The sequence below is a fragment of the Salvelinus alpinus genome, chromosome 36 (assembly GCF_045679555.1).
Source record: "Salvelinus alpinus chromosome 36, SLU_Salpinus.1, whole genome shotgun sequence".
Taxonomy (NCBI): domain Eukaryota; kingdom Metazoa; phylum Chordata; class Actinopteri; order Salmoniformes; family Salmonidae; genus Salvelinus; species Salvelinus alpinus.
In genome coordinates, this window is record NC_092121.1 from 17,070,111 (window position 1) to 17,086,465 (window position 16,355).

The window sequence follows — 16,355 nt, forward strand, 5'->3', positions numbered from 1 at the left end:
CCACCTACGTCACTGACCTTTATAAAGTAGTCTACGGAGTTTAATTCAGTGTCAGATTAGAGAATAGAGTTTTGGAGAAAAGTCAACGCATACATATAGTTAGTAGCTCTTCAGGTTTTGGCGACACATCTCGGGTTGGCATACATCCCCTGTATGCACAAAGTTTAGGAATTGCTTTGAAAGTGAGTTGCGACTGCGGGTGACATCCAGTCACCACGGACGGCGCCTTATAAACAGACCGATTGGATGCCAGACGCTCTTCCTTGAGAACGGTAGAGAGATTCCCGTTGACGGGTACCACTCGTGCTCAGCATCCCAAACTGAGTTTACTTGGCAACTTCCAGCTAGTGAACGATCATTCTCACAAGCAACGGGTTGAATTGGTGAAATAAATAGCAGAAACTATGCCCAGCAAAAGCGAAGATAATCGGCCAAGACTCTGCCTGCTGGAGAAAGGGGACAATGGTTATGGGTTCCATCTCCACGGTGAGAAGGGTAAGACCGGGCAGTTCATACGGCTTGTGGAGCCCGACAGTCCGTCTGAAACTTCTGGGATTCGCGCGGGGGACCGACTAGTGTTCGTGAACGGGGAGAACGTGGAGAGCGAGAGCCATCAACAGGTTGTGTCCCGGATACGAACCACGGTGGGCCAGCTCGAGCTCATTGTTGTCGACCAGGACACTGAGCAACTGTTGAAAAAACACAACATGAAGTGTCTCAAAGAATATGTCACGGAGCGCATTCCTTTACCCAGCGACGACGAGTCAGAAAGCGAAGACGTTAAGGAGAACGGGACACCATGCGGGACACGGAGAGAATCCACACCCATCCCGGAAAATAACGGAGAGCTCCATAGCCATGTTGAGAAAAAGCTGAGCATCAACTCTGAGAAGGTGAGTGTGCCAAAGTGCAAAACCTGAATAATCAATGACATTCTTATTTTGGGTCATTGATGTAGCCTGGTGGTCACAGGAAACTATATTCTGCAAATATACACTACAGATTCAGTTACAGTTTGCGTAATAGTACCACTGACATTGTCCTAGGGATTTCAATTAAACGAATGAGATGTTTTTTTTTATTCATCCATTTATTCACCAGCAATGTAATTATATTATTTTAACTTTTCAGTCTCCTGTTGTATAAGTGCACTGTGAAAATAACAATGAATATGGTCAGCTGCCCAATATTCCCACTCTCTTCATTGTAGCAGTTTTGGCAGAGATAGCAGGTTGTAGGCGAGTCAGTTGGCTGCACATTTGTTGTGGGTGGTGGTGGGGGGTATAGGGGGGGGGGGGGGGGGGGGGCTATAAGAGAGGAAGGACAAATAGCCTGTTTCAGCCTTGAGTTCAAGTTAATTTGACAGTGAAGCTGCACACCACACACATTTGTGGGAAAGGGCAACAACATTTTTTGTGTTGTTCTGAGGTTTGAAAAAGAACTGACACTTGACATTGGGGTTGAAGAGAAAGAATCTGAGGTTTACTGAAGCAGATATCTTTGAACACACCACATCGAACATCTTTCTGGCGTCTTTATGTTTTCATGACTCGCAATGTAATGCACCCACAATGGAAAACAAGAAACGAATCAAAATACAGTTCTTAGTCCTTGATTATGACCTACCGCTGTCTATGAAAACAAATTAAGAGTTTCATTCCAAAATGCTATATATCCATTTTCAGAAATGCTGGTAAAGTAGCTTTTATTGTTTAAATAACTTATGAAAGAGGTTGGTGTGTTTTTTCACTATCTCATCATGTCATGAGGTTGTTCATTGACAGACATGTATTTTTTTTTAAATCTTCAGAGGGATAAATAATCTTTTTTTTTTTTTTTTTTAGCAAAACGCTATATATATATCACTCTCAGAGAAAAAGTAGTACTGCTAGGTTTTACAGTCCAATTTAACAAATAACATTTTGTTTGTTAAAGAACTGAACAAATGATACATTTGTGACATCAATATTTAATTTAGTTATTTTTATTATATGAGATCTGTATGTAAAACATTTAGATTTGACATTTTATTCAACTTATCCAGAGCAACATACAGTTAGTGCAACCACATACAGTGCCTTCAGAAAGTATTGACACCCCTTGACTTATTCCACATTTGGTTGTTTTACAGCCTGAATTTAAATGAATTTAGTTTAGATTTGTTGTCACTGGCTTATACACTTTACCCCATAATGTCAAAGTGGAATTATATTTTTAGAATAAAATAAATTAAAAAAAAATTAAAAATTAAAAATGGACATTTCTTGAGTCAGTAATTATTCTACACTGTTGTTATGGCAAGCGTAAATAAGTTCAGGAGTAAACATTTGCTTAACAAGTCACATAATAAGTTGCATGGACTCACTCTGTGTGCAATTGTAACAGTATAACTTTAAACCGCCCCCTCGCCCCGACACGGGGACCTTCTGCACACATCAACAACGGTCACCCACGAAGCATCGTTACCCATCGCGCCACAAAGGCCATGGCCCTTGCAGAGCAAGGTGCAACACTACTTCTAGGTTTCAGAGCAAGTGACGTAACTGATTGAAATGCTACTAGCGCGTACCCGCTAACTAGCTAGCCATTTCACATCCGTTACACTCACCCCCCTTTCAACCTCCTCCTTTTCCGCAGCAACCAGTGATCCGGGTCAACAGCATCAATGTAACAGTATAACTTTAGTACGTCCCCTCGCCCCGACCCGGGCGCGAACCAGGGACCCTCTGCACACATCAACAATGGTCGCCCACGAAGCATCGTTACCCATCGCTCCACAAAGGCCACGGCCCTTGCAGAGCAAGGTGCAACACTACTTCTAGGTTTCAGAGCAAGTGACGTAACTGATTGAAATGCTACTAGCGCGTACCCGCTAACTAGCTAGCCATTTCACATCCGTTACACAATAATAGTGTTAAACATTATTTTAGAATTACTACCTCATCTCTGTACCCCACACATACAAGTACTGTAAGGTTCCTCAGTCGAGCAGTGAATTTCAAACACAGATTCAACCACAAAGACCAGGGAGGTTTTCCAATGCCTCGCAAAGATGGGCACCTATTGGTAAAAAATTTAAAAGCAAACATTGAATATCCCTTTGAGCATTGTGAAGTTACAATGTTGAAGTTACATGTTGGATGGTGTATCAATACACCCAGTCACTACAACGATACAGGCATCCTTCCTAACTCAGTTGCCGGAAAGGAAGGAATACCCTCTAGCTAACACCAGGCACATGACGCGGGTTCATTCAAACATTGAGGAAAAGAGGACTCCAAAACATCTGTGCCCCCCGCCGTGTCCCGGATGTTTACCCCTGGGGTTCTCCCAGCCCCTCTCAGCCCCTCTCTCTGGTTCCTCTATTGCTGTGACGTAATAACCCAGACTTCTTCACTGACACTGCACGGTCTTTGTGTTCCAATGTGGCGCTCCGAGTGAATCTCACTGCTGAGTGATTTACTACCATAACAATCTAAACAACAGTCTCACTATCATACCCTGCAGTGCCCAGCCATGACCAGCCCACTTGTCACGTTCCTGACCTATTTCTGTTAGTTTGTTGTATGTGTTAGTTGGTCAGGACGTGAGTTTAGGTGGGCATTCTATGTTGTCTGTTTCTATGTTGGTTTAAGGGTTGCCTGGTATGGCTCTCAATTAGAGGCAGGTGTTTGGCGTTCCTCTAATTGAGAGTCATATTTAGGTAGGTTGTTTCACAGTGTTCGTTGTGGGTGGTTGTCTCCTGTGTCTGTATGTATGTTCGTGCCACACGGGACTGTAGCGGTTGTTTGTAGTCGTGTACCTGTTCGTGAGTTCTGCGTTTTATGTAAGTTCGCATGTCCAGGTTTGTCTACTCCGTTTTGTTGTTTTGTTAGTTTATAGTCAAGTTCGTGTTTTCGTCTTTTCTGTAAATAAATATGTCATCACAACCCGCTGCGCCTTGGTTCAATCACTACTCCTCCTCTTCGGTTGAAGAGGAGGAGGACTACCGTTACAGAACCACCCACCAAATAACCAGAACCAAGCAGCGGTGTAACGGGAGGAACGGACAGCGCACGAAGCAGGATTTATGGTCTTGGGAGGAGATCATGGAAGGAAAAGGACCATGGGCTAAAGTGGAGGTGAATCGCCGCCCATGGGAACAGCTGGAGGCCGCTCGGAGAGCGGAGGAAACGGGAGAGAGGAACCGGCATTATGAGGGGACGCGTCTAGCACGGAAGCCCGAAAAGCCCGAGAGTCAGACCCAAAAATTTCTTGGGGGGGGGGGGGGGCACACGAGGAGTGTGGCAAAGCCGGGTAGGATACCTGAGCCAACTCCCCGTGCTTACCGTGGAGTGAGAGGGCGTCGTACTGGTCAGACACCGTGTTATGCGGTAAAGCGCACGGTGTCCCCAGTATGCGTGCTTAGCCCAGTGCGGGCTATTCCACCTTGCCGCACTGGGAGGGCTAGGTTGGGCATCGAGCCGGATGTCATGAAGCCGGCCCAACGCATCTGGCCACCAGTGCGTCTCCTCGGGCCGGCATACATGGCACCAGCCTTACAGATGGTGTCCCCGGTTCGCCAGCATAGCCCAGTGCGGGCTATTCCACCTCGCCGCACTGGCAGGGCTACGGGCACCATTCAACCTGGTAGGGTTGGGCAGGCTCGGTGCTCAAGAGCACGTGTCCTCCTTCACGGTCCGGTATACCCGGTGCCACCTCCAAGTACCAGTCCACCGGTGGCAGCCCCCCGCACCAGGCTGTCTCTCCGGGTTCTCTCTCCAGCTGCTCCCACCTGTCCAGCGCTGTCAGAGCTTTCCTCCTCTCCAGCGCAGCCAGTGCCTATACCACGCACCAGGCTGTCTCTCCGTCTCCTCCCTACAGGTCTGCCAGTCTGCCCAGAGCTGCCCGTCTGTCCCGAGCGGTCAGAGCTGGCTGTCTGCCCAGCGGCGCCTGAACTGCCCGTCTACCCAACGCCGCATGAACTGCCCGTCTGGACCGAGCCTTCAGAGCCGTCCAGCCAGGACCAGCCAGAGCCGTCCAGCCAGGACCAGCCAGAGCCGTCCAGCCTGGACCAGCCAGAGCCGTCCAGCCAGGACCAGCCAGAGCCGTCCAGCCAGGACCAGCCAGAGCCGTCCAGCCAGGACCAGCCAGAGCCGTCCAGCCAGGACCAGCCAGAGCCGTCCAGCCAGGACCTGCCAGAGCCGTCCAGCCAGGACCAGCCAGAGCCGTCCAGCCAGGACCAGCCAGAGCCGTCCAGCCAGGACCAGCCAGAGCCGTCCAGCCAGGACCAACCAGAGCCGTCCAGCCAGGATCAGCCAGAGCCGTCCAGCCAGGATCAGCCAGAGCCGTCCAGCCAGGACCTGCCAGAGCCGTCCAGCCAGGATCAGCCAAAGCCGTCCAGCCAGGACCTGCCAGAGCCGTCCAGCCAGGACCTGCCAGAGCCGTCCAGCCAGGATCTGCCAGAGTCCCTCAGCCAGGACCTGCAAGAGTCCCTCAGCCAGGACCTGCCAGAGTCCCTCAGCCCGGACCTGCCAGAGTCCCTCAGCCCGGACCTGCCAGAGTCCCTCAGCCCGGACCTGCCAGAGTCCCTCAGCCCGGACCTGCCAGAGTCCCTCAGCCCGGACCTGCCAGAGTCCCTCAGCCCGGACCTGCTGCCCCTTATCCCGGAGCTGCTGCCCCTTATCCCGATGCTGCCCCTTCATTTAGGTGGGTTTAGTTGGAGGGTGGTCATTGGGAGGGGGATACAGAAGCGGGGAGTGACTATGGTGGTGTGGGGACAGCGTCCGGAGCCTGAGCCACCACCGTGGTCAGATGCCCACCCAGACCCTCCCCTAGACTTTGTGCTGGTGCGCCCGGAGTTCGCACCTTAAGGGGGGGGTTATGTCACGTTCCTGACCTATTTCTGTTAGTTTGTTGTATGTGTTAGTTGGTCAGGACGTGAGTTTAGGTGGGCATTCTATGTTGTCTGTTTCTATGTTGGTTTAAGGGTTGCCTGGTATGGCTCTCAATTAGAGGCAGGTGTTTGGCGTTCCTCTAATTGAGAGTCATATTTAGATAGGTTGTTTCACAGTGTTCGTTGTGGGTGGTTGTCTCCTGTGTCTGTATGTATGTTCGTGCCACACGGGACTGTAGCGGTTGTTTGTAGTCGTGTACCTGTTCGTGAGTTCTGCGTTTTATGTAAGTTCGCATGTCCAGGTTTGTCTACTCCGTTTTGTTGTTTTGTTAGTTTATAGTCAAGTTCGTGTTTTCGTCTTTTCTGTAAATAAATATGTCATCACAACCCGCTGCGCCTTGGTTCAATCACTACTCCTCCTCTTCGGTTGAAGAGGAGGAGGACTACCGTTACACCACTCATGTGTTGGACAGGATGCAGCCAGCCAGACACATGTGCAGCATCTTATGGGCTGCTCGAGGGGCTCCTATACATCCTGCATAGCCTGTGTATACTATGTGTACATGTACTGGATACAGTTGACATGTTTGTGACTTAAACTCCTCCAGCATTACACTTCCAATAAAGCAGTTACCCCCTGTGCTCTCATTAAATTAATCAATATTAAGAGTAGAATTTCCAACAGGGTTTAATCTCTGAACTTGCAGGGAAGGTAATGGGGGTCATCTAAGAAACCTTATGAGAACCCTGTTTCCCTCACCCTTAACTTCCATGTTTCGTCCCAATTAGAGGTCGACCGATTATGATTTTTCAACGCCGATACCGATTATTGGAGGACCAAAAAAAGCCGACACTGATTAATCGGCCGATTTTTAAAATTTATTTGTAATAATGACAATTACAACAATACTGAATGAACACTTATTTTAACTTAATATAATACATCAATAAAATCAATTTAGCCTCAAATAAATAATGAAACATGTTCAATTTGGTTTAAATAATGCAAAAACAAAGTGTTGAAGAAGAAAGTAAAAGTGCAATATGTGCCATGTAAGAAAGCTAACGTTTAAGTTCCTTGCTCAGAACATGAGAACATATGAAAGCTGGTGGTTCCTTTTAACATGAGTCTTCAATATTCCCAGGTAAGAAGTTTTAGGTTGTAGTTATTATAGGAATTATAGGACTATTTCTCTCTATACCATTTGTATTTCATTAACCTTTGACTATTGGATGTTCTTATAGGCACTTTAGTATTGCCATTAGCGCGCACCCCGCTAACTAGCTAACCATTTCGCATCGGTTACACCAGCCTAATCTCGGGAGTTGATAGGCTTGAAGCACAGCGAAGAGCTTCTGGCAAAACACAGGAAAGTGCTGTTTGAATGAATGCTTACGAGCATGCTGCTGCCTACCATCGCTCAGTCAGACTGCTCTATCAAATCATAGACTTAATTATAACATAACACACAGAAATATGAGCCTTAGGTCATTAATATGGTCGAATCCGGAAACTATCATCTCAAAAACAAGACGTTTATTCTTTCAGTGAAATACGGAACCGGTGGCATCCATAAGTCTAAATATTCCTGTTACATTGCACAATGTCGTGGTAATTTCCTGTATTACTAAATGATGAGAGTTTACAAACCACACACAAGTCAGAGTTATATTTTAAAGTCCATCTTTAATTATATGACCTTCACCATAGCCCTTTGACTCTCAGATCAATTCAGTGTCTATAAATGAATTCTCTGAGAGTCCTTACAAAACAATTCTTAGTATCTTTTTTAGCCAAGATACACCCCTCTAAACTCACATGACGAAACACAGATCTTAGGAACTTCACAAAGGGCCTTTTACTTGAAAGAGGAGTATCCCATAGCCAGATAGCATTAGCTATAAATTATCGTTCCATTTTGGCCTCTTAGATGAGGTTCTACTTCTCGTTCTTGGTACTTCGTAGTACAATGGCATATATGGCATATATCATCCAATGGCATATATCAATTGTCAATTCTAGATACTCCCATCTCAAATACAACCCCTCTTCTCCCCACTCCTGGAGAAGCTCACTAAGGGGAGTGAACCTCTAGGTCATATACTATGAAAGATAAGTTCAACATCAGAGGGGTGGTATAATGGTTCCAGACACTGCCATACTCCCCCCCCCCAATGGGAAAATGAGGGAGTGACTGGAGTACAAACATAGTGGAGCCCTTCACATGGTTTCACAGATATATTCACCTATGAAAGACAATGTTCAAACCTGACTTCTCCCTTTCTGATATTCTGCCTATTACCAGACATGTAAAAGACAAGCCTGACCTCTCCCCTCTCTGGGCCCCAAGTGACTTTTTCCCTAGAGAGAAAGGAAAATGCAACTGCCAACAGTATAGTCCAAAAGAAGACATTCTAATGACAAGTATAAAATAAATAAAACATCTTATTTATCTATGTTACCTAACTAATTTTGATTCAGCTACGACAACAACCTTCAATGTTATGTCATAATTACGTAGAATTCTGGCAAATTAGGCGGCCCAAACTGTTGCATATACACTGACTCTGCGTGCAATGAACGCAAGAGAAGTGACACAATTTCACCTGGTTAATATTGCCTGCTAACCTGGATTTCTTTTAGCTAAATATGCAGGTTTAAAAATATATACTTCTGTGTATTGATTTTAAGAAAGGCATTGATGTTTATGGTTAGGTACACATTGGAGCAATGATACGCACCGCATCGATTATATGCAACGCAGGACAGGCTAGATAAACTAGTAATATCATCAACCATGTGTAACTAGTGATTATGATTGATTGATTGATTGTTTTTTATAAGATAAGTTTAATGCTAGCTAGCAACTTACCTTGGCTTCTACTGCATTCGCGTAACAGGCAGGTTCCTCGTGGAGTGCAATGTAATCAGGTGGTTAGAGCGTTGGACTAGTTAACTGTAAGGTTGCAAGATTGAATCCCCCGAGCTGACAAGGTAAAAATCTGTCGTTCTGCCCCTGAACGAGGCAGTTAACCCACCGTTCCTAGGCCGTCATTGAAAATAAGAATGTGTTCTTAACTGACTTGCCTAGTTAAATAAAGATTAAATAAAGGTGTAAAAAATAAAAAAAAACGGCCAAATCGGTGTCCAAAAATACCGATTAACGATTGTAATGAAAACTCGGCCATTCCGATTAATCAGTCGACCTCTAGTCCCAATATCTAAAAACACAGCAAATCCACACCACCTATAGGCCCTGCTGTGTCCTGGCTGTGACTCTGTGTCTGCAGGGTAGTTAAATGCTGCGTCTGCCTCATCTCTTATCAGTGCTGTGTGTTAACACTACAAGGCAGAGGCCCAGTCAAGGGCCCGGTGACAGACATTACTGTGGAAGGTAGAGGACTTGTGCCACATAAAGGCACAGAAATACTGTTGTGCAATGTTGAACAATCTATCAGATCCCCTCAACAGCTGAACATGTTACAGTACATCAGACCACAATATCACATTAGTTAACTCTATAGACTAGAGCAATTGAAGCTCATGGAAACAATGTACTGTGTATTAATGTTCATGTAAATGTATTAGTGTAAATGACCCTCACTTGGAGAGCATCTACAGGTCCTGGAAAAGTACTCAAGCACCATAGAAAAACAGCTGCAGTTATGTTGTTTGTCTTAGAAATACACACCGATTGTTCCTCTGTTTACTTTCAAACTCACCCAGATGGTCTAATGGAGTTGTGGTATTATAGTTAACACTGGTACGCACATCAGAAGGAAGTGCTCCATGAACAAACAAGCCCACTTCTGTACCGCTCATATTTCATTGGTTGAATTATAGTTTTCATATTGAACATTTAATGTTTCCCTGGTTTCTAGTGTGTTTGCTTGCTTTCTAAATTAAATAGTTAGAGAGAATACATTACTTGACAGTTTAAAGGCCCAGTGCAGGCAAAAATGTGATTTTACTCTGTTTTATATATATTTCCACACTATGAGGTTGGAATAATACTGTGTATTTGTGAAAATGATGATAATGCATTTTAGTGTAAGAGCTGTTTGAAAAGACCACCTGAAATGCCAGCCTGTTTTGGTGGGATGGAGTTTTGGCCTGCCTGGTGACTATACCAGATGGTAAATGAGTTAATATACCAATAAGAAAGAGAGGTCTAATCCTCTCTGTCAATAACAGCTAGATTTCAGATTTCAGCTGTTATTGACAGCATTCCGAGCAAAATTATTGCTTGTGAAATTGCTCTTTGCTAAAAAGCTATTTTAGTTTGTATTCAATTAAAATGGTTAAAAATAATTGTTACACAGAAATGATTTCATATTTAGATATAAACGGTTGCATCGGACCTTTAAAGAAACTCAACCTACTGCTTTAATGCTTGAAGGTTGAGAAGATCATAAGTGGTAAGCCTATATATATGAACACTGGCAGTGACACAACTCAGCCTTAGACGATATTACTATGTTCCAGGAATTTTCTGCCTGCATCCTGTCCGGCATTCCTCTACCCTGGTCCATGCAGTCAGTGTGACATTACACACACACACACACGCACACACACATGGCCTGGGTGGTGCATGTTGGTTTAGCAGTCTCACTGACGTCTTTAGCAACTGCCTGTCCCTGTCTTTGAAGAAAAACAAAAGGGACCAAGAGGAACGCCCTCTCCGGAAACCAAGGAGGAGTTGCCTTGGTTACACTGATGTGGTGTGTGCTATCCATGTTGAGTGTTGGTCTGTGTGTGTGAGAGGCAAAGTGAGAAACAGCGGTGTGAAGCAATGGAGAGGAGGAAAGTAGAGATGGAACGTTTTGAATCCTTCTCTGTTGTTAGAAACCAAGGACAGAGATAATCTTTCCAGCACTCTGAGTTTGATTGTCTATTCCTTCTCTGATAGCCATTTAAGTGGCCACTGCACACACAACAAGCCATTGGATTCAAAGGGCTTTCTCTGTTTTCCCTGCAGTAAAATGTAACTCCCATTGTAAAATGCAGTGGAGTGGGGAGGGATGCAGTAAACCAGCACACAAGTCACAACAGGTTATATTTTGTCTGCCCTTATTACACCGTTAATAGATTTAGGTGCCTCTTGTCATACTGGCTGGATCCTATGGGATCTGTCATTAAAGCCACTCTAAACATCTGATAAAATATGAAAATAAGGGTGTGATGCATGCCTTGAGTTGAGCCTCTAAGTTTATTTTCTATCCACAGTATCTATCTTATCTGTTTGTGTTGTTATTGTTTTGTGTGCGTGAGGCACCTAATTCCCTCCATTTGCTTTTGAGGAAAGCCCACATCAACCGAGGCGCTTTGGTCCATTGAGATTCCACTGGGAGACTGAGGAGGATGCCAGCCAGCCAGTCAGCTTGGTGTTTCTGGAGTCCTCATGAATGACTGCCTGGTTACATAAACCTGTTTTTAAAGGCAAATTACAGGAGAGAAAGAGTCCTCCGTGTGTCAGATGAAATCAACTGTGACTAGTAGGCAGAGAGTTGTGCTGTTCAGGGAGGGGCCGTTGTGTGTGTTCCATGTCTTGGAGGAAGTCTGTAGAGAACAGTAGCATAGAGACTTTGCCTGGAGAGCAGCAACATGCAGACAGGCCTGTAGGCATATGCCAGTTGGCTGTCTGTCTGTTTCCACCAGGTTTCTACCAGATACCAAGCCTGCAATCTACTCATTCATATAAAAGCTGATTATTAAAGAGCATGGATCAACCACTGACACACCCACTGCCTCTAGGCTTTTTGGCCCTTGTGATGTGCCATAGTGGGGAGAGGCTTTTGTTATAGCAAAACATGGTTCCTCAGGCATAGGAATATCTCACTTTAGTGACTGTGTAGGAGGATTCTCTCTCTATATTGTTTTATCTCCCACAGAATGGAGTGAGTGGGTTGACAATGGCTTAAATTAAATGGTTTAATCTGGTGACCGAGGAGCGAGCAACTCGTAAAGATATTTGAAACCAGGGCTTTTCTTTAAGCATTCCTGGTGGATTATTTAGTGGGTTTGATTATTGACCTATAGTGGGTAATAGTTTATTTACTGGGTTATAGTTATGTATTTCAGACCAAGTCTCTGGGTGTACCTCACCATGTTCAAGTTACAACACAAAGCCTGACATTATTTATGTCAGCTTTACCAACTATTCAACCAGACGCTGATGCCATACAATCAACAATGGCTGTTGAATAACATTGTCCTATGCCATTTAAAGAAAATATTGTCAACTCTTCATGAACTTCTCTTATGACGGTGGGCCGCCATTGTAAAATAAGAATTTGTTCTTAACTGACTTGCCTGATTTGCTTAGGCTACTGTAGCCTAGTGGTTAAGAGCGTTGGACTAGTAACCGAAAGGTTGCAAGATTGAATCCCCGAGCTGACAAGGTAAAAATCTGTCGTTCTGCCCCTGAACAAGGCAGTTAACCCACTGTTCCTAGGCTGTCACTGAAAATATGAATTTGTTCTTAACTGACTTGCCTAGTTAAGTGAAAGGTAAAATAAAAATACATATTTTAGGAAACGGGCAGCCACACCTTAGTTTGTGACTTGCTCTTTAAATCTCATTAGCGTAGCTTGCTTCTGTGGGAATCTTTTCCTGGGGCCTTGGCCAGCACATAGACTCCAGAAAGCTTAGGCTGGTTTCCTGTCATTGTTGTTGGACTTAGAGAGAGTCAGGCAGACTCCCTCCCCCTCATTCCCCTCCCCCTCATTCCCCTCTTCTGCTCTCTCAACAATGGGTTGCCTCTACTGGTCACAATGAAAACTCCTAGTCTTTATTACTTTCATTTCTCTACAATTACTACAGTCTACAGCCCTCAAACTCAACTCTGGACCTCGAGCCAGTTCCACTGATTTTTTTTCAATAGTAAAAAGGGACTGATTTAGACCTGGGACACCAGGTGTGTGCAAATAATGATCAGGTAGAACAGAAAACCAGCAGGTTCCGGACCTCATAGGGTAAGAGTTGAGACCCCTGGTCTACAGTATACACACAGTAAAGTGTTGTTCAAACTAATAGGATAGCGTGCTAGTGGATAACATGCTAACTAACGTGGGCTGTTTAAGTCAAAGTCAAACCTCTTACTGTAGTTGATGTCATTCCTTGTAACTTTGGTCAAATCTGGTAGACTAGAGCAGTGTTTACCAACTCCAGTCCTCCATTATCTCTAACAGTATTTTTTTTAAAATTGTAGCCCAGACATGCACACCTGATTCAACTTGTCAACTAATCATCAAGCCCTCAATGAGTTGAGGTGAGTTTGTCTGGGGCTACAACAAAAATGTGTGCTGTTGGGGGTACTGGAGAACTACAGTATATTTATATAGCCCGATTACCCCATTGTTTTTGATGTGTGGTCGCGTGTAGGGCGTCTGTCTTCATGTGTATTTGCTCAATCACGTGTGTGTGTGTCTGTATGTGAATGTGTGTGTGTGTGAGAATGTTTGGGAGTCACCCTTTCCTTCCCTCCTCTTTGTTGAGCAGTGTGTTCCAGAGGAAACGGTCAACATGACAAGACAGACAGGGTGGAGGTCTAAACACAGGGTCACAGGATTCATTGTGTTTCAATAGAAGGATCCATTTATTTGTGTACTGTGCAGTCAGTGTGTGTGTGTATGTTGTGCCAACTTGTGTGTGTGTGTGTGGTGTCAACTTGTGTAAATGCGTGTGTATTTGTTTGTAGAGGGTAAGAGTTCAGGAGCTTGTGAGTGTATTATGTAACTAACTCTGTCTTACACACCCCCTCTAGGCTCTACGGTCAGTCCTGTAGATCTGCTTCTCTAATAAGGGTTTACTTGTATCATACAGACTCTGTGATTTTGGCCTTAGATCTACTGCACACAATAGTAGCCTAAATAATTGTAGGCATCACATGGACAGAGAGGTGTATTGGGAGTCCCGCACTGCAGGTCACTGGACTTCCTGTTCTGCTCAGTGTGTTCTGTCTCCTGTCTTGTCTGGGGCCCAGGGTGGAGCTCTGGCCATACATTCACACCCACCATGGCCCTCTTTCTGAGACCCAGTGGCTTTGTCTGAAGAGCGGTGTGTGTGTGTGTGTGTGTGTGTGTGTGTGTGTGTGTGTGTGTGTGTGTGTGTGTGTGTGTGTGTGTGTGTGTGTGTGTGTGTGTGTGTGTGTGTGTGTGTGTGTGTGTGTGTGTGTGTGTGTGTGTGTGTGTGTGTGTGTGTGTGTGTATGAGAGAGAGTGGATGGTAGTGGGTTTGTAGTGAACGAGTGACTCTGGCCCAAAAGAGCAGCACCACCGTCTCTACTACAGTTAGGGCCACGACACAGGGCCAGGTCAGGGTGGGGTGGAAGTGGACCCCACGAGGGGGAGGGGAGCCCCCTGGGATGCAAGAGGGGAGAATGCTACAATGCCACATTCCATTTCTCATTCCATACCCCTCAGGATTCATAACCCCTCCTTCACAATGAGAGAAAGAGCCGCACCCTCCAAGGACAGGGGTGGGGGGGTGACACTCTGGTACCCTGAAATAGACTCTCCGTCACCTGCACCCAGCGATGACACCACAGAGTAGGACCAGGACAGACTATACAACACATACAGGCAGAGGGTTTATGATGTGTGTGTTTTGTCTGAAAGGGATTCTATGGAGTTATGAAAGGCCAGGGGTATAATATATTCTACAGTCCTGTATGATGTTGGTTTCTGCAGTGTTGGTGAGCTTGGTTATGTTATCAAAGCTGACTACAGTCTGACAGCAAAGTGTGAGCAAATGTTTGTCACATGTTGACCATCCACAGCCTGAATGACGCCACACAGGATGTCACAACGTTCTCTTTCACTTATTCATCCCTCTCATCCTTTCCTAGCCCTTTTCCTCTCCCCTCTGAGCTAGCAGTATGATCTAATCTACATCATTGTCTCTGTCAATCTGTGCAGTGACAGGTTCTCTGGGGCTGGGCTCAGTTGGATGTGGGAAACATTTTGTGTGCCTGCAACTCGTTGGGTGGAGGTCAGAGACAGGAAGCATGGCCTCACAGATAAACCATGTTGACTCCTCAGGCCTGGTGGCTGATAGGGTAGGACTAACACACTGATAGAGAGCCATAGGGATGGAGGAGGAACAGCTGCTTTGGAAAGGTGTGTCCTGAGAAGAGACAGAACTAGAGATTTGAATTAAAAGGATGTCTGGGGATGCCGCGCACTTCAGTACCCAATCAGGACATACCCACCCATTCGTGTTAAAATATCAACATGGGCATCCCCCATAATTGTTGTGATTGACAATGGTCTACTATTTTTAGCGAACCCACTACGAGTGACTTGTAATTCGAACCCTTGGCAGAGCCATCCCATAGGTGCCCAGTCTGTTCCAACTTCAAATGCAGGTGGACAGTAGCAGTGGTGGAAAAAGTACCCAATTGTCATACTTGAGTAAAAGTTAAAATACCTTAATAGAAAATGACTCAAGTAAAAATGAAAGTCAGCCAGTAAAATACTACTTGAATAAAAGTCTAAAAGTATTTGGTTTTAAGTATACTTAAGTATTAAAAGTAAATGTAATTGCTAAAATATACTTAAGTATCAAAAGTAAAAGTATAAATCATTTCTAATTTCTTATATTAAGCAAACCAGACGGCACACTTTTCTTGTTTATTTATTTATTTATTGACGGATAGCCAGGGGCACACTCCAACACTCAGATATCATTTACAAACAAAGCATTTGTGTTTAGTGAGTCTGCCAGATCAGAGGCAGTAGGGAGGACCAGGGATGTTCTCTTGATAAGTGTGTGAGTTGGACATTTTTTTCTGTCCTGTAAAGCATTCCAAACGTAACAAGTACTTTTGGGTAAATACCCCCCCCCCCCCCCCCAAATACTAAAGTAATACTGTAAAGTATTTTTACTTAAGTACTTTACACCACTGGACAGTAGGGTGCATTGTTGACCCCTGCCACACTGACTGAAAAACTAAGTTTACAACAGTGAGTTTGTCAGTCAGAAACTTATTAACTCTCTCCCCTATAGGGGTTTGAAAGGGTCACTGAACTAAGCTCTTGTCAAAATTACACATGACAGTCACGAGACTAAGGATTTGTCCTATTCCACGGAGTAACCATGGAGCTTTTGACTTTGTCATCTCTGAGGTTATTCTTTCACCTGATCAAGGGGTGCTGCGCAGCTTTCTACCACTTATTAAAACCCCAGGAGTTAGAGGCCCTGTTTAAAAGTCGCTGTGATAACAGGCGGTAGCAGTGGACTGACTGCATGACAGATCTATTGTATATAGAGGCCGGCTGAGTGCGTGCGGAATGCCTGGGTTGATGATTTGCGGGGCGCGTGGCAGAGGAGGGTGCCTAGACTTTGGACATTATCGATGGCACAAAATGCAGCCATGTGCAGCATGGAAAACTCTGCGAGAGCCAATGCCTATCAGGCAGAGCAAGACACATTCTCTGTCCATTACAGCTGCAGTAGAATATCTCTTGTATGGCGTTAT

At 45.0% G+C, this 16,355-nt stretch overlaps 1 protein-coding gene across 1 annotated transcript in view; it reads left to right on the forward strand.

Moving 5' to 3' along the window:
• The window catches only part of LOC139565081 (Na(+)/H(+) exchange regulatory cofactor NHE-RF1-like), a 37,887-nt gene continuing 21,532 nt past the window's right edge, over positions 1 to 16,355 (forward strand). Inside the window, exon 1 of the mRNA XM_071385144.1 lies at positions 1 to 893. Within this exon, the coding sequence (XP_071241245.1) occupies positions 405 to 893 (489 nt within the window). The 5' untranslated portion in view covers positions 1 to 404. The remainder of the gene's footprint in view (positions 894 to 16,355) is intronic.